Source organism: Denticeps clupeoides, chromosome 2 (assembly GCF_900700375.1).
Source record: "Denticeps clupeoides chromosome 2, fDenClu1.1, whole genome shotgun sequence".
Lineage (NCBI taxonomy): Eukaryota > Metazoa > Chordata > Actinopteri > Clupeiformes > Denticipitidae > Denticeps > Denticeps clupeoides.
Genome location: NC_041708.1, coordinates 17,350,845 through 17,375,077, shown reverse-complemented (window position 1 = coordinate 17,375,077; position 24,233 = coordinate 17,350,845). Strand labels below are relative to the sequence as shown.

At 41.8% G+C, this 24,233-nt stretch overlaps 1 protein-coding gene and 1 long non-coding RNA gene across 7 annotated transcripts; one reads left to right on the top strand and one right to left on the bottom strand.

Annotated features, from left to right (window-relative positions):
- Window positions 1-83: 83 nt before the first annotated feature.
- cacnb2a (calcium channel, voltage-dependent, beta 2a) lies at window positions 84-23,611 on the bottom strand. 6 transcript variants are annotated; one of them, XM_028970797.1, is made up of 13 exons: window positions 23,456-23,611; window positions 12,620-12,739; window positions 9,133-9,255; window positions 8,896-9,032; window positions 8,698-8,774; window positions 8,334-8,467; window positions 7,191-7,271; window positions 6,946-7,004; window positions 5,368-5,477; window positions 4,608-4,759; window positions 3,859-3,954; window positions 3,230-3,394; window positions 84-1,104 (listed from the first exon to the last, which is right to left on the bottom strand). In XM_028970797.1, the coding sequence occupies exons 1-13, from the start codon at window positions 23,513-23,515 to the stop codon at window positions 514-516; spliced, it is 1,905 nt and encodes a 634-aa protein (XP_028826630.1). In that variant the 5' UTR covers window positions 23,516-23,611; the 3' UTR covers window positions 84-513. The 6 variants fall into 6 exon arrangements, with proteins under 6 accessions (XP_028826630.1, XP_028826631.1, XP_028826633.1 ...); XM_028970798.1 differs by lacking the exon at window positions 23,456-23,611 and adding an exon at window positions 22,381-22,704; XM_028970800.1 differs by lacking the exons at window positions 8,334-8,467; window positions 23,456-23,611 and adding exons at window positions 8,107-8,126; window positions 22,381-22,703.
- LOC114784925 (uncharacterized) lies at window positions 11,543-12,432 on the top strand. Its single transcript, XR_003748951.1, has 3 exons — window positions 11,543-11,561; window positions 12,169-12,256; window positions 12,390-12,432. It is a non-coding gene; the product is annotated as an uncharacterized LOC114784925 (long non-coding RNA).
- Window positions 23,612-24,233: the final 622 nt, after the last annotated feature.

Genomic DNA, 24,233 nt, shown 5'->3' with positions numbered 1-24,233 from the left:
TTACCGCCATTTACCAAGATGTCTTACAGATCCCTCAGAGTTGCTTAGCTTATTTTGTTTTGAATAAAACAATGTACATAATGTACGTTAATTGCATTTTATTATCAATTTCTACAATTATTCAGAATTTCAATTTCCACAGAATTCCAATTTCCACAGATGAACTGAAGAATAGCGCTACCTGCTGTCCCAATGCAACACAACCCATATTCCACATCAGATCGGAGTGAAAGGTCAGATGGAAGCTGCTTTTCCTTTTTTAGTCTTTAGATGTAAGGCAGGAACCAACTTCTGAGAGGCCACAGAAGATGATTATTTTCAGGCTGGTAAGAACAGCAGATAAAGATGCAAATGTCAAATTTATCAAATGAAGAGCATAAAGGAAGGGGCTGGCCCAGTCTGGGTGGCGATGGTTGTGAGGTCCTGAAGTTGTGACACTCATAAAAACGGAAACTTTGAGAACCTGCACTGAACTGTGTGGAGACTGAAATGTGAGACTGGGTGTTGCTGGGACTACGGGTATATGTAGGGGTCTTCTGTCCAGTCTCGTGTGTCCACATCTCCATCCCAAACATGTTGGTGCTCTAGCTGCTGGCAAGGTGGGGGTTGTGGTTTGTTGCGTTCATTGTGGTTGCTCTCTCTCTCTTTGGTGCGCTGCTGGCTGCCCTCGTGTCCGAGGTGACGGTGGTGACGGTGGTGGTGGTGGTGATGATGGTGATTGATATCAGGGTGACGACTTGGGGGTAGTATCTGTGCTGGCTTCTCATAATCAGGCTGCTGAGAGAGTGTGTATGTGTGTTTGCATGCAGGGCGGGGCTCTGTGTATGAATCCTGCATCTCCATCGCCTCCCGGCACGTGTGTGTGTGGCTATGGTGCTGGTGGCCATGAGGCTCTGTCCGGATGGAGGAGGTGTGGTGGTGTGTGTGCTGACTGGTCCTTAAGGAGCACTCTTCCTCCCTGTCTCCCTCCTCCTCATACTCCTGCTCTTCGTCATCAGGATACTGTGGTGCTTGGTGGTGCCGGTGGTGGTGGTGATGGTGGTGATGGTGATGGCCCATCCTCTCTCTGTTTATTCTATCTGCTTGCTGCTCGGCCCCCAATCCCTAAAATAACACACACACACACACACACACACACACACACACACACACACTAGTGTTATTGAAGTTTCCACACACACATTCAAATCACAAAGCAAACCTCACACTGAGGGAGATCAGACACTGCACACACACAACCACAGCAAGCAGAATAGCTCACCAGTGTAGCGGAGCACCTGATGAAATCCATGTCATGCATAAAAACTCATGTATCGCATATATTTCATGCATTTTTCTTTGGATTTGTAAGAATATCTCTTCTTACCGAAATGTTACTGACTGTACTGCAACCTGTTAGGTGGCACATCGGTTTGATATTTAAATAAATTTATCTTGTGGCAGTGGTGGCCTAGCGTATAAGGAAGCAAACAGTCTGACTCCAAAGTTCCTCACAATCATTGCCATACAATGGATCTAATCATTACATGATGACTTTGCATTTTAGACCACTACTATATTTTGATAATATTTTTACAGAGCAGGTTGTTAATAGATGGTATCTTGATTCTGAAGTTGATGAAACATTCATAAATAACTTTAATAACACATACTCACGAGACTGTAGCACCAGTTAAAGCTTAAATAAATCGTTAAAATAAATAAAATATTATTGATTAACTAAACAAACCTGATTTAAAAAATTTGTAATCACCCCCAAATGGATCAATCATTAGCAAATCATTTCATTACATTTCTTGAGAAGCAACTACATGAATGATTGACTTTCACTTGCAACATATAATTGCTTAAAGTTATGACATGAGGATGAACATGGATGAAAATAAACTTCAATATTAACAGACTATTAACCTAAGTTTAGGTGCTATTCTTCTAATTTTAGTTTGTTTGACCACTCCTCAGCTAACATTAATATGTTTGGTACCATTCTGTGACCCATGTTGTTCAATCTGTATATGCTGCCTCTAGGACAACAGATTTTATCTGATTATTCAAATAAAGGTCCAGAAAGACACTACAAATCAAAAGGCCTTACTTATAGTTAGATCAGCCCGAGATTTCAGGTTATTACTTCTGTATGTTTGGTTTCCATTGACTGTTCTTAATGAATGAAAATGAGGTAGGATTTTCAACTTGATCATTTTGATCATCAACATCCAGTGTCTGATTAAAAATTTTGAGGACTGTGTAAATGAAAATGCAAAAACATTATGTATGTTTTGATCACCATTGTTGTACTGATACCAGAGAAACAATATAATGTCACATTATATTTTGATCAAATTCCTCTGAACTGAACTTGGATCATGCAAGAATCCAGAGGTACGAATTTATAATAGCTGCCACCTTGTTCAAAGTTTATACTTACTCAGCAAAATGTTTTGACATAAAACTGTCTACTGTCTACTGTCTCAGCCTGAACTATACACCTACGAGAAAGGCCACATCATAACATGGCTAAGACCAGCGCAAAGAGGAGACAGCAAGAGAGAGCCATTCATTGTCACAAGACAAAAGAAAGTAACTAGCTGTATATAAGAGATCACCCCATGCTCAAAGTCTGATTTGTGCTGGTAGTAGCTCACACACTCCAGAACCAGAAGAATGAAGTAAACCAGAAGGAAGCTCTGTCTGTCTTTTCCTGAAGATGGTTTTCCGGTTTGAAAGCCGACAGAAGGCCTCCTCCCCAGCTATCCTCTGGTTCTTACTCACTCACCACAGCTAAGATGACTCTTCCGCAGGGTTATCCTGAAAGTGGTCCAGGGAAAGCGGCAGGGGGGGTGATAATATGACATCAGTACTCTAACCAGTGGAAAGCAACAGAGCTGCTGATCACATGCTGCCATTGTATGTGTCCTCATGGTAATCCATATGGACATTGGACAGAGATCAGAAGGATGAGGGGACACATCTGACCAACCCAAGGGTTTACTAAATCATTCTTGGAGACCCCATTCCTCCTAACAAACTGATTAAATAGAATGAGATGATTATGAATGTGGCAGGTTGAAAGCACAAACGGTTGTACTGAAAACATTCTGCTCAGATATTCCAGAATAGATTTGCAATTAATATAGATTTAACCTGTGTTAGGACTTTCGCTACCAGCACTAATGTCAGCCTGTCTCCCTCTCTCTCCATTCCCTGGCAGCTTGGTTGGCACCTGTACCTGCAGGTTAGAGTCAGGGTTGGGCGCCGCAGGGTCGTCGAGCAGGGGACTGTCCAGGTCACCACTGGCCGGGTGACTCGACTTCCAGTAGGCCTCCAGGTAATCAGCCATGTGCTCGCAGGCATCTTCCAACTGATTTTCATCCAGGATTATATCAAACATGTCCTGAAGGGGGGAGACATTGATCATTGATCCAGGACACGGAGTGTTAACGTTATCCATCCAAATATTTAGATTGATGAGAAAATTATGAAATGAAAATGATTAAAATATTTATAAAATATAGAGATTTATAAAATTGAATAAAATTGTTTTAGTTAACACCCCATACGCTTATACATAGGGATTCAACTATATATAGGGGCAGTGGTGGCTCCTGTAATCAGAAGGTTGCAGGTTCGAATCCCAATTCCGCCAAGGTGCCACTGAGCAAAGCACCGTCCCCACACACTGCTCCCCGGGCACCTGTCATGGCTGCCCACTGCTCACTCAGGGTGATGGGTTAAATGCAGAGGACAAATTTCACTGTGTTCACCGTGTGCTGTGGTGCTGTGTATCACAAGTGACAATCATTTCTCTTTATCACTTTATCATTATATAACACACACATATATATATATATAACCCACCTGTGGACACTGTGCCAGTTTGTCAGCTGCCACCATCTGTACATTTAGGTGTTTGGCCTGAGACTTCCCCCTTGACTTGATCAACCTTTGCAGAACCTGAAAACATTCAAAACAGCTTTGGTCTCACTGTAACCAGGGGCATTCGGGAGTGCAGCGGAGTCATTATGTATATGCTGTATTTATGTTACTATGGCAGATTTCCACATAAATACTTTTCTAAAGCTAATCATGATTTTAGCATAATAAACTACAGATTAAATGCAAAAACATTCAAATGAGCCTCTTGTTCAAGCAACTGCACTTAATACATTTCCATGCCTATAGCTTGGCTTGGCCATTTAATCACACTACTGTCCTTGATTTAGTATATATGCATGGTACAGAAACGGTTTTATATTTAAATTTATTATCCACTTTTACTTACAATCAGTAATTAAAGGCACAGTCACCTTAAGACACTCAGGGTTAAGTGACACAATGATAATAAGTGTGATTTGAACATGCAACTTTGTGTGTTGCCCACTAGGCTACAACCACTGCATTTATTGACTGATGTAACCCTGACTGTGATATGCTTGTTAATATTGCTTGTTTTTTGTGTCTAGTCCAATTCTGATTCAGTTGAATGTTTACATGCAGGAGTAGCTTGAATCTCATATCAGCTGTGTGTTAGTCCACAGATTTAGAATTATGATTGAAATCAGACAAAACTGACCAAAAAATATCTCTGTGCATGTGTGTATATGTACCTTTGGTGAGGATATCTTGACATAGACAATAATGGGTGCTAGAGAGGTCTTGCCCAGCTGGCTTGGGTGGTTTATGGTGTCCGTATCCAGAACCACTAGCTGCAGTGTTCGAGCCAACTCAAAGATCCGCTCAACCTCACTCTGCACCTCAGCTGAAACACACATATGCAAGCATACATGGAATCAGATTAGGCCAAATAAATAGATTTCGCTGTACATTAACACTTCTGTATGAGATCCAGACCATAAGTATCTTAATAATATCTTAATTATCACACCCATTTGTATCTAGTTAGTGGGATTTAATATATATTCCTGCCTTCTGTCTCTAGTCCCTGTTGGTTGTTTATGTTCGCATATTTTTAAGACATGAATGTGAAAGCAGGAACGGAAGATGCATGAAGGGGCCACTGCCCAGACGGCCCTATTTTGTATGTGCAGGTTACAGGGACAAACTAATCGGACAATTGATATTGCTGAAGTTTAACTTGGTATAGGACTATAATTATATAAATGTTTGAACTGTGTATAATACCCGAGTAGTATAAATGGCACATTCAAACTTCCTCATTTCCTGTGAACACACAGTCCTGTTCAGAAGCAGAACACTGTCAACCCTGTATTTCGACACAAACATCACATTACTTATGGAATGTTCAATGTTTGCCAACAGTCTCACACACACACACACACACACACACACACACACACACACACACACACACACACACACACACACACACACACACACACATCTTACCCAGGTTTGAGCGGGTGTTGGAACGCTCAATGATGGCCTGTTTACTGGGGTTGTTCAAAACAGAGCGCTTAGCCAAGGAAATATCAGCAGTCACTCGTGTGATGGAGATCCTGAGAAGAGTAAACACAGGAGAAAAAGTGTGTGTGATTAGATTTGATTTAACTTCATCATCACTGCACAAAATGCTGATCTGTGTGTGAATAAATTGCAGAGTAGGATAAGGTTAATGCAAAATATCTAAAAAAATGGTCATTAGATTTACACAAAATATAAATATATATGGGAAGGCACATATATTTGGCTGGGATGGTTGCTATAGGGTGTGAGCCCCTCCCCCGTTGACCATTCTGACATTATTTGTGAAGTTATTAAAGTTAATAAAAAAAATATCATATCTAAATTAAAATGCATCGCTAATGAGTGACGTCAGCTATGGGCATGAACTTTCACTTGCATGCAGGAGGTGCACTGGTGACAAAGGATGAGCGGGTAAAGACTATGGTAAAGTCATTTTACTGGGAACCATGCTGCTGAGGTTGGAAAATAAAGCATTAAGATTCATCTTGTTTCGTAGGGCTATTTCTTTGAAGTATATATATCTGCGGTGGCTTGAAATTATACTTCTAATCAAGTTGATTTAATTCCCATAACTTTGATCTGAAAATGTGTTTAAAATTGCTTAGGGAAAGATCCACTTGTACATTCTGTTATTTAGACCAATCCTAAATGAGCTTTATTGGGCGAATGTGTTTCTTGTACACTCCTCGCTGTCAGTAGACCAGTTTGTTCAACATATCCCCTTTTTGACATGTTAACAGAGGAAGGTGCTATATTTAAAGAAACATTCTTCCAGCATGATATATTAATCTATAGATTAATTTATAGATAATCTATAGATTTGTATCCATACATCATATTCAAAGGAAGACTAAAACAAAACAAAACTGGTATCTGGTTTGTGGTCTCTGCACAGCCCTGTAAGTGGCTATAAGGTAGAATAAAGCATGAATTTTGTACAGTGGCTCATGTGGTTTTGACAACAGTAAGAACTACTGGGGCAAGACCTGAGCCTTTTGTTCTGTCTCCCTGCTGGGGAGGGTGGTTGGGGAGTTTGAGATTTCTTAATATGTCCAACAGGTGAAGATCAGGGCTACAACATTCAGTTTTCTGTTTCTCCTCCTCTCCTATTAGGCAATATTTGTTTTTCACTCTGTCACAAGAATCATTATCCAAGTGGGAGTCCAAAGTGGTCTTTGTGGCAAACATTCTGTGTGCCCAGAAACTTCTAATTAGAGGTGTGAATTAAGATATGTGATGACTTTAAGTTGCCATGTTTTTGGACTCAGGTATTAATATCAAGTCAGTTCTCTGTCTTAATGTATAAATTATGGAATACTGACTGATTTCTCTTCAGACTGAGAGATCCAGCACAGCCATGGTGTCCTGCCTGGAGCCAGGACTCCAACATAGCCAATTAAGGCAAAGAAACCAGACTATTTCAAGCGCACACTCTCACACTCACGCTCACACACACACACACACACACACACACACATAACAGAGCAAAGTGTTTCTTACCTTCCCTCAAATCTATGCTTCAGAAAGTCAAACAGAGCTTTCTGCATCATGTCAGTGACCTGGAGTAAGACACAGTAACTCCAGAGTCAGCATGGCATTCTTTACACACGATTACGGTACATGTGTGTAAAAATGTCCTTTATAAACACCATATGAAGTATGAACCCAGCCAGCTACACAGGAAACAGGAATCATCAGGAATCTAATTCAACATGTTTTTTTTGTATTTATTGTAGGTCATTCACCTCATAGCCCTTGAGGGATGGGCCCACCAGCACCACTGGTCTCATGGAAGGCACAACGTCATATGGGGGAATGTGCTCTGTCTGCCAACAAGGAGAAATAAATCACATTCACACACTCCCTCTGACAAACAAGCAAATAAAAACACAAAACAGTGTAAAAACGTAAAACGGAGCAGAGTGACTGAAAAGCCAGCAGTGAAACTGTAAAGATCTGCAGCCAAAATGAAAATGAGCATGTTGTCAAAATTCCAGCCACTTATTTTACTTTTCAAACTTTTTGGTTCATATTAGGAAAGTTTTGTTTAAAAAAATTGGCACAAATCTGATTCAATAGGGAAACTCGACACAAAAAGTCCCTCAGTTACAAAACATCACAGTACAAATCATGTTGAGCACACAGAAAGCCAAATCATTTCATACATGCATACATGCCTGCACCCACACAGATAAATGGTTGGCTGAATGGATTTTACTGCCAGGCCACTGACCCTGATATACATGCACAGCAATAAACTACCAACAGGCCACAACGGACTGTATTAAAAGCAATATTAAAGATGTTGCGTGTGGGTCTTGTTCTCTAGTGTAAGGTGAAAGACAAAAAACAAGAACCACCCACTTGCTAGTTATGCTAGTTATACTGAAGAACAAAAAAGAAAAAGGATGCGTTTTATAAACTAAAGTCTGAAATAGTAGGACCCTATGGCAATGAGTCAAAGGTCTCGCGCACCCTACCTCTTTATTCAGGATTATTTAGATGCCCTCATTTCAATACATCACATACACAAAGCAGTGAAAGCAAAAATTTTCAAAAACGGACTGCTACCAACATGCAGGTTATTTTAATAAGTTATTCTAATTGATAAACTGGTTAATCCCACATTCCTGGAACCAAAAATGTTTGCCTAAGACTTACCGACTTCTGCTTCTGTTTGGCTGCAAGAGGAGTGCAGATAGACAGAGCAGAGCAGAGCATGGAGACAGGGGTGAGGGAGATAGAGACAGAGAGAGAGAGACATGAGCAGGTAGGCATGCTAACGACTGTACGACTGAACGAAGGGTAGAGACGACAGACAGGCTCAGCAGCAGGTGAGACAGCCATGCGGACGGAGAGGCAGACAGTCGAGCCTTCACCACAGTTACCTTCTTAAAGAAAGGCATTCGTTTCTCTTTGGCTAAGGGGGATATGATTGTGTTGGCATTGGCCTTAAGTGAGCGCAGATTGGCTGGCAACTCGCTCTCCTCCAGCTCTAAACCTGTTACATCTAGGTCAAGGGCTAAGCTCACACACAAAAGACAAAAACACACAGACATGCAGACACAGGAACTCTGTTACATGGCACAGAACGTTCTTCCACATAGGCCCATCGGCAGATCTGTACCATACACAGCACTGTACAGTCAATATGGTTCATTAAAAAAATATTCATTAAAAAAGCACAAAAGTCAAGCATATAAAACTCTATTTTACCTTCATTAGGCACAGGAACACCACACACTGACTTACCAGATGACGGTGGGGTAGACTTGCGGGAATTTGGAATAATGTCACCTAAACTTGAAGAAGAGTTTGCCCCGGATTTACTGCACACAGTCAGACAAACAGCAGGAGACAGCATATCAACAGCGTGTGTCTGAATATGTGTTTGTGACGTGTGTGTGTGTGTGTGTGTGTGTGTGGGGGGGGGGGGGGTGTGTGGCATACCTGGAGTGGAACCTGCCCTGCTTGACCCTCTGGTCATGATGAAGGCGAGTGTTCTCTAACTTCACTGGACTTGGGATGAAGCCGATCTCACAGCCATCCTTTACTAATCGGCCAATCCACCAATCATTATTAAACTTCTGTGGACACACACGCGCACACACACAGCCATGTTTATACTCCTGCACTGCCCATGCCATTAGATTGTATTTAATACATTTGCACCGGTGCCTCAACAACCTCTTTAATGTGGAGAAAGTCTTTAGCCTCAAAGGAGACGGCCATTCCCGGCACAGGGATGCCATCATCAAGACAGGAGCTGTAACTGACGTTCGTACGCACAGCAAATGCAACTGGTTTAGTCTGGATAAGAACATGAAGGCAATGAGTTAAGAGGGATTCTCATCAGAGGGAGGATACGTGGATGGCAGGTCACAAGAGTCATAAAACGCAGAGACAACGTCAAACAATGCAGTTCAAAGAGCTACAAGGCATCTAAAGAAAGACAGCAATACTGACTGGTATTTTATTGTTATCAATGCAGCAAAAATCATAATTCTTGGTCAGCATGTGAAAAAGAAGGATCAACAGTAAATATACACAGGAATTCAATTACAGTATTGTGAAAAAATTAGGACACCCCATCTATACCCCATCTAAATATGTAGTTCTTCATTTCAATGTCATTTCAAATTATATCTGCAGTTTCAAGTGATGTGAAAAAGTCATAGACATAAATGAACATGGCAATTCAGGAAAATGAGATTGATTTCGACACATGGCCACACCATTCCAACATGGCCAGGTTAGGCTGTCCCCAATGTCTTCATGGGAACATACAGGAAGCTCTTGCCACAATGCAAGTACCATGAGAAAGATATGGCACAAGTTTAGGTGACATCAGGGTAAGAGTGAATTTTGCCAGAGACCACCTATATAAAGATCAGCGGTCTCATTTATAAAACCTTTCACAGGATTAATTCTAAAAGAAGATCACAAAGTCACAGGTTCAAACCCAACTGACCACCATTGTGTCCCTGAACAAGATACTCAACCCTGAGTGTCTCCAGGGGGACTGTCCTTGTAACTACTGCTTCTAAGGTGCTCTGGATACAGGTGTCTGATGAAACAAATCTGCTAAAGAATTGTAACATGCATGTTTAATCCGTGGATATAAACCTGACACACCTTTACTCATCATGGCAGAGAGGCTTCAGTGTCAGTGGTGACACAGTACTGTACACGCAGAGTGAAATGCTGTAAATGTAAATGCTGTAAATGCTGTAAATGAGTGAAGGCAAAGTGCTAAACACTTCTGGGAACTCCTTCAAGACTGTTGGAAATTAATTTCAGGTGACGACCTCTTGAGTGTGCAAAGCAGTAATCAGAGAAAAGGGCGGCTATTTTGAAGAAACTAGAATATAAAAGAGGTTTTCAGTTATTTCACCTTTTTTGTTACGTACAGAACTCCACATGTGTTCATTCATAGTTTTGATGCCTTCAGTGAGAATCTATCAATGTAAATGGTCATGAAAATAAAGAAAACACATTGAATGAGAAGATGTGTCCGAACTTTTGGCCTGTACTGTATATGTGTCCTTTTGTCACCTATACTGGCTTATCAAGAAAGTACAAGGACATCAAGCTGCAGAATCCCAGTCCTGAAGAATGGTGGGTTTTACATTACTGCTATGACAGTAGTGTCCTTGTTCCTCGTACATTACTGCTCAGTTTAGCTTTGCCCATACTTCATGTTTTCCTTTGCTTTCTCTCTGCATGCATTATTGTCTAAAGAGCAAGAATAAAGGAGGGGAGGAGCGAGGAAGCAGAAATAGACAAGTATCTGTGGCGCCTGGAAATTCCTCCGTAGTAACAGGGTGGGGGATAATCTGGGGAATCTACAGAGCAGATGAAGGACACTATGTTTGGAGCAGCTATGGTAGGTCTGTTTATGTCTGGATACATTTAGTTCTGTGTTTGATGTGAGTGTGTGTGTGTGTGTGTGTGTGGGCATGTGTTTTTTCTCTTAGTTGCTTTGACTAATTAATGGAGCAGTTTCAGCCGCATTTTTTGTGTGGATGAGGAGAGAAAACCCTCTATAATGCTACTCATATAGCAGAACTATGATTTGATTCACGGGGAAGGTCTGGAGTACAGACCCGTCCTCCCGGACCAGCCTGCCACGCCCTTCTGCTCTGTCATCGTGTAAAGGGCGTTCCAGTGCTGAGCGCTACCTCATTATTCTGTGTATTCACACATATGGCACATCGCGTAAAAATGCGGGGCTGAGCACAAAAGTAAGACTGACTGATGCTTTCCCTAACAGGATGATGAATGCAACAAAATTCATAGTCTGTCACCAAGATGTGAAAATGGTGGATTATCAGTAAATAGAAAAAGGAAAAAAAAATAGCATAAAATCAAAGGTAAATAATCATGAATTAAAAATAAACATTAGTATAACCATAAATTGAAGATCTGTGAATGTAAGCAATGATAAGTGCAGTTCATTTTCCTGGAGTATTTTCTCACTGTCAGATGTTCACTGCTGTGAAGAACAACAATGTTCTTTACATCTTTACTGAGTAAACACAGTATTCCTCTCTCCTCATCTTCTATCATTTTTCAGTTCATACAGGTCTGATTGTCTGCATGTGCCGTGCACCAAGGTGACCTACCATTTCTGCATTACAGTAGTATTATCGCTGTTTATCACATTACTGTAGGATTATTGCTCTAAACAGTGATAAAAAGTGTGATTGCGGTACTGTAGTATCAACGCTGTTTATCATGTTACAGACATTGCATTTATTCCATTACAGTAGTATTATCAAAGTTGATCACGTTAACACGTTACTGATTATTTATTTTACTCTAGTATTATTGTGGTTTACTGCATTACTGTAATGAGGTTGCTATTGTCAATGATTATTGCGTTACTGTATTATTATCATCATCGTTTACTGCATTACTGTTCTATTATTGTTATTTATTTAATGTGTTACTGTAGTATTAGTACTATTTACAGTGTTACTATAGTATAATCCCTCTTTATTGTGTTATGGTAGTATTATAATTGTTTACCCTGTTAGTGTAATTTTGTCACTGTTTCACAATGTTACTGTAAGATTATTGATATTTACTGCTGTTGTATCATCAATATTTGCTGCAATATTTACAGTAGTATTTTACCCCGAGAGTACTCTCTAGAAAAAAAGTGAATGTCTGCAGTCTGGACAGGGTGTGTTTATGGAATGTTCTTGTTCATCTAACTAGCATCAAGCAGCACTGGCTTGCCCCTTTGACTGGTTAGGCCTTGAGGAGGCCTGACTGAAGTGTTTGGGTGCAAACTCATGGTTTGGAGGTGAATGCGGTTCCTTTGTAATCTTATGAATATTCCCTGGGGGATGTTTCTGCATATCCTTTCCTTCTCCCTGGGGTTTGTTTTTTGTGGAACTTGACCAATGTTTTTTAAAAGAAACCCTTGAACTCTGCAGCCGGTTGCTCGGGGTGGAGGTCAAAGCTGGCCATCAAAGGGGTATTGACATAGACACAACAGGTACATGCCTATTTCCACATACTGTGCACACATCTTATGGTTAAGGACTCAGCTTCTGGACCCTTAGAGATCAGTCTTAGTCATACACATTTGTATTTTTACATTTAAAAGGTGCATTACATACGGTAAGATGTGTGTATTGTGTATGCATGTATGTGTGCATGTTACCTTGGCCTTGTCAAGTTGTGCCTGTGCCTGTCTTTCAGCTTCTCTCCGCAATGCTTCCTTGTCCTCCTCCAAAGAAACATCAGAGTCAGATGGGCGGCTGGTGTAGGAGTCTGCTGAGCCCTGAGGAGTACAGTCACACCATTTGCATTGTTCACACTCTTTAATTACAAATTTTTACATATTGTTACAAATGTGTTTACATTCCACTGGATATTTAAGCAGATGATTGAACATCTCACATTTATCAACCCAAATGATGGATAAGTTGCCTTTTGATGAAATCAGACATGCTACAACAATAACCATAAAAGCCCATAAAATCCTGTCCCCCACATCATTTTCATAATCATCATGCTTGAAGTATTTGAATATCAATTTATTCAATTGAATCTTGTTTTTGTACGATTGATTCACAATACCAGCACCACAAACAAACATACTGGATGAATTTTGAATCAATATAATGATGGTTTGATGGTTTACAGTGGGACATGTATTATATTGAAATAAAAGTGGTGCGATAGCGCATGGTAGTGCCTTTAATGTAACCTCTGAGACCATCCCTGTGTGGCATTACAGTAGTTAATATTCACATGACCTACAGATCAAACAGAAACAACACAATCAATAATGATTAAGCACACACACACACACACACACACACACAATGAATTTCAATAATGAATAGTTCAGCCAGATTCTTTAATATGCAGTCCCCAGTATAAATCAGCTGTGCTACACCAGTAAACGGGTTCATTTTGTGAGTCCAGGATCTCACAGACACATTACATGTGAAGTAAAATCTCACACTTTCTTTTACAGTTTATCTATAGATCAGAACTGCTTTGTGACATGCTACATGTACCAATTACATGTGTACTTTCAGTTAAGATACATGGTATATGGGTCAATGATGTGATGCTACCTTTTGTGTCAATATGGTTTAAATATTTCAGAAAAATGTGTGTCGGAGACAATCGGTGAGGAGAAAATATTTGGTTACACTTTTTGAAATTTCAAATCTTGTATCATTATGGAGAATGTGTAAAGACTGGTGTCATCATTTTAAACATACTTTGAATACCATTCACCTTTTAAATCATCTTCAGATGTTTTAATAAATGCTTGACTAATTTGAGTAAACTAAATTTGATAAAAACATTATTCAACATTAACATATTGAAAGGCACTGTTATTAAATATCATAAAATTCTAAAAAAGAAATACTAAATAAAAAATTCTGCAATATTCATTCCCAAGATCTATTAAATCCAAGATAGAATTACTTAACTGAATTTTGCAAAGTGCTTTTCCTGTCATGGGGACTGATTAGATTTATGGACAGAGGTGCTTACACAGATTTCTGAGCTCTTGACCCGACTCCCCTTTGCTCTTTTCAGCAGTCTGATCCAGGAGGCCTTCATCAGCCTAAGTGTTCACGCTTGACCAAGACAGCATCAGCAATGCTAAGCAGGGAAGGCCACTGCAAGTAACACTAACACTACCACCAGCAGAAGACCACCAGTAAGCCTCAGATGACCACAAGCTGTAGGAATACACTGCGGTCAGCAAAGATGCACTAGTTTCAATTCCAGTTCTTCCATTCTCAGAAAGTCCATTTACTCAAGAAAGAATTTGCAACAAGGACCAACCTGCTGTCCAACTTATAAGTAAAAGGCACACATTAATCTCATGAGCCGCTGCTGAGGCTGTGCTAGACTCATACAGCTGCTTAGAACAGACTGTTCTCTCCTGCCTGCTGGTGACGGAGCAGCTACCTAATGTCTCTGCTACTGGAGCGCTGACGCAGGCAGCTGCTGCCAAGGCTACCACTGCGAAAGACACCACCGGGGTTGTGGCTGTAGCTGAGCTGTAGATGCGCTCGTCCTTGTGAGTCGTCCGTCTCTGCTTGCGTGTCCGTGCGTCTTCCCCGTTGCATAATGAGCTCTGCAGGCTGAAGCCGTGGATGGAGAAGGCTGTGGTTGGTGTGCCCACTCTGATTCTTGTCTCCCGCTGTCATGCCTGACTTGCACACCTTCCAGTGTTCCAGTGTTCAACCGGCTGGGCTGCCATGCCTTCCCTGCGTTCAGCTGGTGATGCAACACCCTGGCTGCGATCCGTCTCCGTGCTGCTGCTGCTCCTCTTGTGTCTGTCCCTTCGCTTCTGCACCTTCACACTCTCTCTGAGACCCCCTCCCCTCTCTTCCTCAGACCCCTCCCCTCTCTTACGCATGTTTGCTCACCAGCTCTTCTCTAACCTACTACCACTGTCTTTTAATTCCTGTCCTCTGTTCTCTTCTGTCTATCACTCCCACATAAACACACACACACACACACACACACAAATCACAATATACACTACCATTCAAAAGTTAGGATGCACCTATTTATTCAAGGGTCTTGCATTTATTACATTACTGAACCAAACTGAGACTCAGAGCAGATGAAATAACACACATAGGGTTATATATTAAACAAGAAGTTGAACATGTGAGTCTCTCCAATGCAAGGATCTTTGGAAATGCATTTGGAAATGCAGCATTGCACACCCTTGGCTTCTCTCCACCACCTTAAGTTAGACAACAGGGATGGTTTCCAACAGTCCTGAAGGTTTCTGCTGAACACTTTCACTTTCACACAACAATGCATATCATGTGTACTGATGAAGCCCCGGAAGAAAGCAGGGGCATTAGCTAGACGCCCTTTATAATGAACAAATAAAAATTCAAACAGCGGTAGAAACCCATCCACAGAGCAGTTTTACACAAAATTAACACAAGCTGGTTGTATGTGTGTATTATTAATCTGCCCTGCGCATCCATTAGAGCCTTGCAGCACCGAAGCTAATTAGTACTATTGAGCTGGAGCTGGTTGGATGGGGGCTGGTGCTTCTGTGATCCTATGAAGGTCACAGTAATGTTCCCTAAGGACACACACAATCTCTCTCTCTCTCTCTCTCTCTCTCTCTCTCTCTCTCTCTCTCTCACACACGCACACACACACACACACACACACACAGACAAACACACACACAAACGCACTCATTATACTGCAGCGCACCTTTTCAGTCACTCATGAAAACACAGAGACACGTCCCCTCATCTTGCCACTTCTGTTGCATCCTACACTCCTAGTCCTAGTCAAAGGCTATGAAATCATCGCATCCTTTCCACCTCATTCTATTACAGTAGATGGGGTATTGACAACCGCAGACTGAATGAGATCACAATGAAATACAGACATCCACTCCCCTGGTCTTATTCTCCATCAAGCTGCTGCAAAAGCATGAACAAGGGCAGCCTCAGAAGCTTGAAGAACCTGGTGTTTATTCGGGAGGGGTATGAGTGGAAGGCCATAGGCCTTTACTGTTCATGCCCTACGGTCTAACTAATGCCTCTTCTTTCTCCCAGGGTTCATCAGAGATGTCCTCCAGGACATCCGTGTTTGGTTAATGTGTCATTGCCGGTATTGACGATATATTGGTGTATCTGTATCTGGGGCAGTGGTGGCCTAGCGGGTAAGGAAGCAGCTGCAACCAGAAGGTTGCCGGTTCAAATACTGGGCCACCAAGATGCCACTGAGTTGCCACTGAGCAAAGCACCATCCCCACACACTGCTCCCATGGGCGCCTGTCATGGCTGCCTACCTAAATAAGCTAAAATGTAATCAGTTCTTGTCATCTAAATAAAGACTAATATGTCACTAATATGTCACTAGAATCAGTTAAAACTAGAATGAACTATTCATGAATAATTCTAAATAATATATAACTTTAAATGCTCAGACTTTTAAATGACGGAAACCTGAGTAGACTAAAATGAATAAGGGTGGGACTAAGACTAATAAAGACTAAAATGACAGCTTCACGCAAAGACTAAACTAAAACTAAAATTAACTATACAACTATAGATGCACCTACTCATTTATGGCTCTTGCATTTTTTAGATTATAGAACACTTTTATAGAGCACAGTTGAGACTCTACATGACTCTACAGTGTGAGGGGACAGTGCTTTGCTCATTACGTTTTTTTTTCCCTGTGTATCTGAGCTTCACTGAAGTATTTACATGTGTGGAAACTTTTTACTTTTACTTTCTGTTACTGTACATTTCAATGTAAAAAATGTTTTGACGGTAGATCAAAGACCTGTTAGATCAAAACTAAGATGTGCACAGCATTGGCCAAAAAATGGAAAAAACCTTCTGAGGAAACAACGGATATGTGCACCAATTGAATTACAGCGCATGGCTGTTGACCTGCAATAATCCAGTTTGCCAGAACATCCATGGCCTTATTTGAGAGACTTTTCAAATGCCTTTAGTGCCTGCCTCAGACCCATACAACAAGAATTCACCAGCTAATCTTCGGAAACAGGTAGAGGTACAATTAAATTCTGATGGAAATTTCTGATGGCTCATTTCTCAACAAAGTTAACTAGACAGGTTGGGAAAACACTGCTACCCATAATGACAGTAGCAGGCTAAAGCTATTTTATCCATTTTAACTCAATGGCTGTGTTAGTTGTATGATACCAGCAGCTTAGTAGTATGATACCAGCAGCTTAAAATGATAATATTAAAATATGAAAAAGATTAATATTCACATGCAATTTCCATTATGTTTCACTGATATGCATATTTTATGTGTGCTGCATTAACAGGTCAAAATTTATCTAGGTGATCATAGTTACAGTCTTTTCAAATGTGTAGATCACATATGTCATCTAATAATTTTAGTTTATATTATACAATTAAAGTCATTCTAGAATATGATGATCACCCAAATCAATTATATTTTGAATACAGCAGTAGATGAAAAACAAAATGCCAATTAGTCCATTAAAACTCTGCATCAGTTCTCAATATCGGCAAGCATTCAGTAACTCATGCTCAGTACTAGCATTCAGTCCTACAATTTTTACAGATTCAGTTTCCAAAGACTTAAAATCTGGTCTGAAGCCACAGACCCCTCGCAAGATATTTAATCCTGAGTGTCTCTAGGATGATTGTGGAGTCCCAATCCATTGCACCTGGATCGAGACTCCATAAAACCGGAATGCAGCCGGCAGTCCAATGCTGCGACATTCAAGTGGACTCTGTTACTTACCTCCTCTATGTTTTCAGTTCCTGGCAACCACCACATGCCTGCAGGTTTGTTTGTGTTTGTTCCTTTGTTGTTTCCCCGGTTTTGGCCCTCATGCCACTTTTCCTTTGTTGTTATTAATAAATCCCTTTGCCCAGCTGTCCCGCCTTCCCCCGTCAGTCCGTGGACGTGATTGAATGTTGCAGCCTTAACCAGAAGAGCAGAACTAAAAGGCAGAGAAGAGTGGAGAAGAGCTCCTCCAGTTGCGGTGAGTGCGGGCGCCAGCGAAGAGCACTGTGTACACAGCCCTGTGGGGTCGGGGTCAGTCTGACCCCGTGGTGATCCTAGACATCCAGAAGTGGGGTTCGTGTGGGCGAGTGGTTGGAGGATGTGGTCAGCAGCAAGGGATACGCGTGGGACGCCACCGCAAGCATACACCACTGCGTATGCTGACCAGCGTGGACCTCTGCAGGATCCTCGCCAACACCGAAGTGGACTGGGAGAACACAGAACCTGAAGATTTCAGTGAAAAAGAGGCTGATTGGTGGGCGAATGGCACGTTTTGTGCACCACCCACCTGATTGGGTGGGAGTTCTTCGTCATTCCCCACCACTTCCGGGTCTGTGAAGAGGTGAGCAATTATCACCCCTTTGCCCAGCCAGGGTGGGTGCTCTCCCGAAGTTTTTTGGGGTACGGGTTGGGGGCTCATCCTGAGGAAAGGGAGGGCGGGGAAGCTAAAGGGTGGGGCGGGTTCAGCCGGACCTGCTCATCCCAACGGATGCAGAAGGGGCAGAGCTGTGAGGGGCCTGGCGAAGCCCCTACACTGACAGAAGGGGCGTGCAGTGGCAGGGGCTGCACGTTGCCTGATTACACAGCCACCAGCAGGGTCATGCAGTGGCGGGAGCACACATCGCCAGAAGGCACCACCATGGGATACGGTAAGCAGTCGCAGGAGGGTCCGGGGGCCGCCCGCAGGGAGGTGGAGACATGTGGAGACAGGGCCTGTACGTACCTGGAAGGTTCGGCCCTGATTATTGTGTGCAGGTTGAAGGGAACGAAGCACCCATGCAGGATTACATCTGGGGGCCAGCCAGAGGGTCATGGTGCTCCGGTGGGAGGGAGGACCACTAGCAGCAGCAGTGCCGGGATCCTGTGGTCTCTTCTGTATGTTTTCAGTTCCTGGCAATCGGCACACGCCTGTGGGCTTGTTTGTCTTTGATTCCCCAGTTTTGGCCCTCATGCCGTTCTTCCTTTGTTATTAATAAATTCTTTTGCCCAGATGTCTTGTCTCTTTGCTTCCTTCCCCCGTCAGCCCTGTACTTTGTACTTTTACTTAAGTCAATAGTTTGTGAACTTTGTCCACCACTGATAAACACAAGTTTTTGCCTACTTTGCTTCAGCTTCTTCTGTTTGATTTCTGCTGGTATCCACAATACCTCTGAAATTGGCTTTGGTGATGTACATGCTGTCACTTTGGAACATCATCAGGAAACATGCCATTAGTTATGCTGATGAAAGCTAACTTTATATTGCTTTGTCCCCTGATTTACATTTACATTCCTGAGGACAAAAAGGGTGAAGTGTCTTGCTCAGGGACGCAATGGTAGTAAGTGGGGTTTGAATCTGTGACTCCTGTTTCATAGGTGAGTGTGTTACACACCAGGCTACTGCCACCCAAAAGTGCAATGCGCCACTCCTGGTTGGCACTTCAGGTCTTGGTTGATGCACGGAGCAGCCCATCATTCAAGGGCAAGATATTTTTTTTTACCTCAGAGTATGTTTATTATTAAACAAAAAAGTATAAGGAACCGGTTTTAGGAAGCTGACTTTCAACCGATTGGTTACAGGAACGAATCCTGAACCGCCAAGGTGCCATTGAGGTCCACTTGAGCAAGGTACTATCCCCACACTGTGCTCCCCGTGCACCTTTCATGCCTGCCCAATACTCTAAAAATAACAATGTCCACTAAATTTAACTTAATATCAAATATTTATAAAGTTTATTATATATATAATCATATTACATATAATTTCTTAAAACAAGAAAACGCAAAAAAATGGATCTAATATTAATAAGGCCATTAATACTCAAAATTGTACCGTTCCTCAGCCACAACTGACATCAATCTCTTAAAGTAGTTCCCACTTTTTCTTCCATTCCAAAATGTTCTAGCTGGTCCAAATTGCATGGTTTCTGAACATGGACATTCAATTTAAGCACCAGCTACAGATTGTCAATAGGATTGAGGTCTGGGCTGTGTTGAACTAACTTCAATGTATGCTTTTGTCTTGTTGGAAGACCCAGCAACGACCTAAGTCTAGACCTTTGGCAGATTTTTCCATATTCTCCCTCAAAATGTCAACATAATGATGCCAAGCCAAGCATCCGAAAAGGCTCCCTGTGCCCAAGGCTGCAAAATGTTTAGTTGTGGGAACTGTGTTCCTAGGGTTGAAGGCCTCTACCTTTTTTTGCCAAACATAAGCAACATCCATGTGCCCAAACAGATCCAGTTTAGTCTCATGAAACCAAAGGCCAGAATTCCAAAACTCATCTTAACCTTTCAAATCTTCACAAATTAACCTCAGTCATGCTCTGGTGGCCACCATGCTGAAGAGCCCTCATAATTGTCTCCTAGAAGAGGTCAGGTCAGTAACAATCATCTTGGCAAACGTCCAGGTCTCCTTGCTGACATCTCTGACTATTTTCCTGTTTCCTCTCCAAAGTTTTTTAAATCTTGCACTTATGGCTATGGCTCGGTTTGTTTGTTACAGAATTTGTCTCCTTTTGCTTGGCAATTATGCAACATATAGCAACTCTACACACTGTGAATCACCGTCCCCACACACTGCTACCCGGGTGCCTGTCATGGCTGCCCACTGCTCACGAAGGTGATGGGTTAAATGCAGAGAACACATGTTTTGAATGCTGTGCTGTGTTTCACATTCACGTGAGGCTAATATTTTGACCACCCCATTTTTTTTAACTAAATTTGATATAAAGTGTTAAAACCTTGGAAGAGGGAGAGCTCCAACTTGGTGGATGAAGAAGGGGTAGACATCTGAGAATTGTGTTGACCTTCTTAATCTGACAAAAAGAGAGAATGCCAGGATCCAGGGTTCAGAGAGGGAGCCTGGTCCTGGAGGGGGGATGAGTCCCCGATGGAGGTGGAAGAGAATAGACTGCAGAAGTTGAGACCCCCATATCTCATGACACCAGTGGGGAAGCAGTCAAAAGGCAAACAGGACTCCGGTGTGTGCAGTTTAAATGTTTATAATGCTAAGATTACATAATTCACTTGTAAGATTTTTTCCAGGCTTGGTCAGCAAACCATGTGGAATTCATGATAACTTACGTGCAATCAGATTCCAGACATAATTCAGGTATACACAAAGGACCTTTAGTTCGGATGTTTCCACAGTGTGGAAACATCCGAGCTATTCAAGATGTCTACAATAATTTTTTCATCTACTTAGTAAGCTTGATGGCCTTTTTACTTTCATTGAGGGTATGGACATTGAGGCTGAGGAGAGCTTCATGTACCTTAATGTTTATCTGAACGATAAACTGGACTGGACCTACAACTCAAATGCTCTCTACAGGAAAGGGCAGAGCAGGCTGTACCTGCTGCAGAGGCTCAGGTCTTTTGGAGTGAAGGGTCCACTGTTTCTTTTACGGTGTGGTCTGCTGGGGCAGCAGCATTTCTGCTGGGGATAGAAAGAGACAACAGGCTGCTCTGTTCTAGGATGCCCTCTGGACCCAGTGGAGATGGTGAGTGACAGGAGAATGGAATTTCATCCCTGCTGGACAACATCTCCCACCCCATGTAGGAGAACCTGACAGCACTGTGGGATGGAGATGGAGAGATTCAGAAGTTCTGAATCTACAACAGTTCTCTCCAACTCTCTCTCTCTGATTCTCTCTCTGTCCACACATACATAGACTAACAAAAACACACACATCACACATCCACACATATATGGGTTATATACTGTCAGCATAGTCTTTATGCTATTTATTTTATGCTACTCTCACTGTCCACTTTCTGCCGTAACAATATAAATTTCTCACTTGTGGGATTCATCTTATCTGATAAGTTCAGACAGTACTTCTGGATGAGTGATGAACATATTTCAATTTTAAAGAATAGTATTTTATTTTACTATTGTTTTTGTTGTTATTACTTTACAACATTGGGCATTTGTGATAATTATTCACTGTTTAGTCTTGTTGATACATATACATTTGTTTCATTTCATTACGTCAATAGTGTGATTACCAAGCCCCACCTAGTTGGCCTTTGTATGACTTTAGCTAATGAGACACTGATAGCATCAGCCAGACTGCTAAAGGAAGCATTCACAAACCAAACAGAAACACAGCCACTTGAGGAAAATCAGGCGATTCCAGACTTCCTGAAAACAAAGTATCCCATCCAGCCTATGCATGAACCTAACACACGCATCAGGGATTCAGCTTTAACAACTGCCACCAATTTAGGAAACAAATGAACACCCTGGTCACATGGTCACGTGGCAAAAACACACTCTTACTGATTTTCCACCGAAAACCAGGAAGTGTGTGAGACATCCATCGGATCAAGGCCTATAGAGTGTTTCTCTATTGTTTAAAGCAAGAGTCTAATAACAGACTAATAAAAAGTCCAGAGTGAAATGACTTACCACATCTGAGTCCTCACTGGTAGAGAGGTGCATGTCTGAATGCTGAGCAGAGGCTCACTCCCGCTCTCCCGCACTGACTTTGTTCCCAACTCTTCCAAACAGTGTCTGGTGTTTTCTTTCTGCTGCTTCTTGCTTCTTGCAGTCTTTAACTTTTTAAGACTATATGGACATGATGGGTGTGCCTCTTTTTTGCCTTCCTTGCCTGGTTCACAGTTGTTCCCACGCTGAGAAAACTCCCTAAGTGCAGAGCACATAGCAGTCCCCCGAAACCAGCCCCTTCCCCCTCTTTCTCTCTCTCTCTCTCTCTCACACACACACACACACACACGCACTGGAGCAGCCAGCGGCTCTTCTCAGTACTTTCTAGAATGAACCGCCCACTACATACAGGAAATCAGTTTTTAGGAGCGGTTCTTTAGGAGAGGGTCTGTCACACTGCCTACCCCCTCAACAAGAGTGACGATAATGATATGCGTGACCTTAGTTATTTCATGTGATATTAATTTAAGCACACACAACATTACTCTTAACCAGACAAATCCGATTTAAATACTTTTGTGATATTTACCATTCATTTCATTGATTAAAAAAGACACTTTTAAATATACAGTGTGGAATTGTATGTATCCTGCTCAATGCCTTAATATTGGACTTTTATAACATAGTACTCATATATTCCAGGCTCAACATTTGGCCACTCATCTTCTATTTAGTCCATAAATAGGGTTGCGCCATAGCCATTCCAAAAGCTCAATGTTATCCTGTAAGTCTTGAGGACACAGTCCTCCTTCATTGTTAAAAATGCGTTTTGAGCACTTTATCAGTACCACTATCCATAAACACTTTTCCCCTGATATAGGACATTTGATGACCATTAGAATAGGGTCTATTCATCACTTATATTTAGATTTACTTAACAGCAGTATTAACGCTTTTCCATTAAGTAATAAGATTCATAATGTAAAAAAACATCAAACAAGCAAAGTGGGTGTGTTTTTAGGCACAAGTTACATCTGCATCAGATCCAGCTCAGCAGTTAAACTCCACAAAGACTGTGACAAGCACAGAACCTTACCCTGGTCACCCTCGTCACCAATACTTTAGTCCTTGGAGACATGAGTGGCTTATTCAGCATGCTGAAGAAAAAAATGACCCAAGACCTCTTTCTCTGAACTTCTGAACTTCAGTCCCGCTGAAACAAGGCGAGCGCTGCTTCACTCTTCGAGCAGCAATGTGGTGTGAGGCACTTTTCTCTGAGCGATAGACTGACACAGATCATCTGACAAACTGGAACAGTACAGCCTTGCACACACAATCAAGCAGTCAATCTCACACCCATTACCACATATTCCAGACACTATTCCACGATCCTTAACACAACCGCAGTACAGTCTGTTATGGTTGCACACATTCACACAAACTCACACACTCTCTAGTAGTGGTTTAAGGGCAGGGAGCCACAGTACTGTCATCATTAATTAGCTCACTGGGCGTGAGGACGGTCTTCTTTCCAGTCATACAGATGCACACACAGACTGACACGTGACAATGCGAACAGGCACCATGTTCACAGTGCAAATTTGTGCCACAACACACTTCTGTACTGTTTCCACAGACATTCACCAGAGCCAGGATCGAAGTGGAATTTGGATCTGTCCAACTAAAAGCAATCACTGGTAAACAGAAGGCCCAATAGAGTGATGTGTTTGCCCCCTTCTCATATTTCTTTTTTTCCATGTTAGTCACATTTAATATTAAATATTAGTTAAATACAACACAAGGAAACACCAAATGTGTTTTTATTATTAAGGGAGAAAAAAATCCTAACCTTCATTGCCCAAAGTGATTGCCCC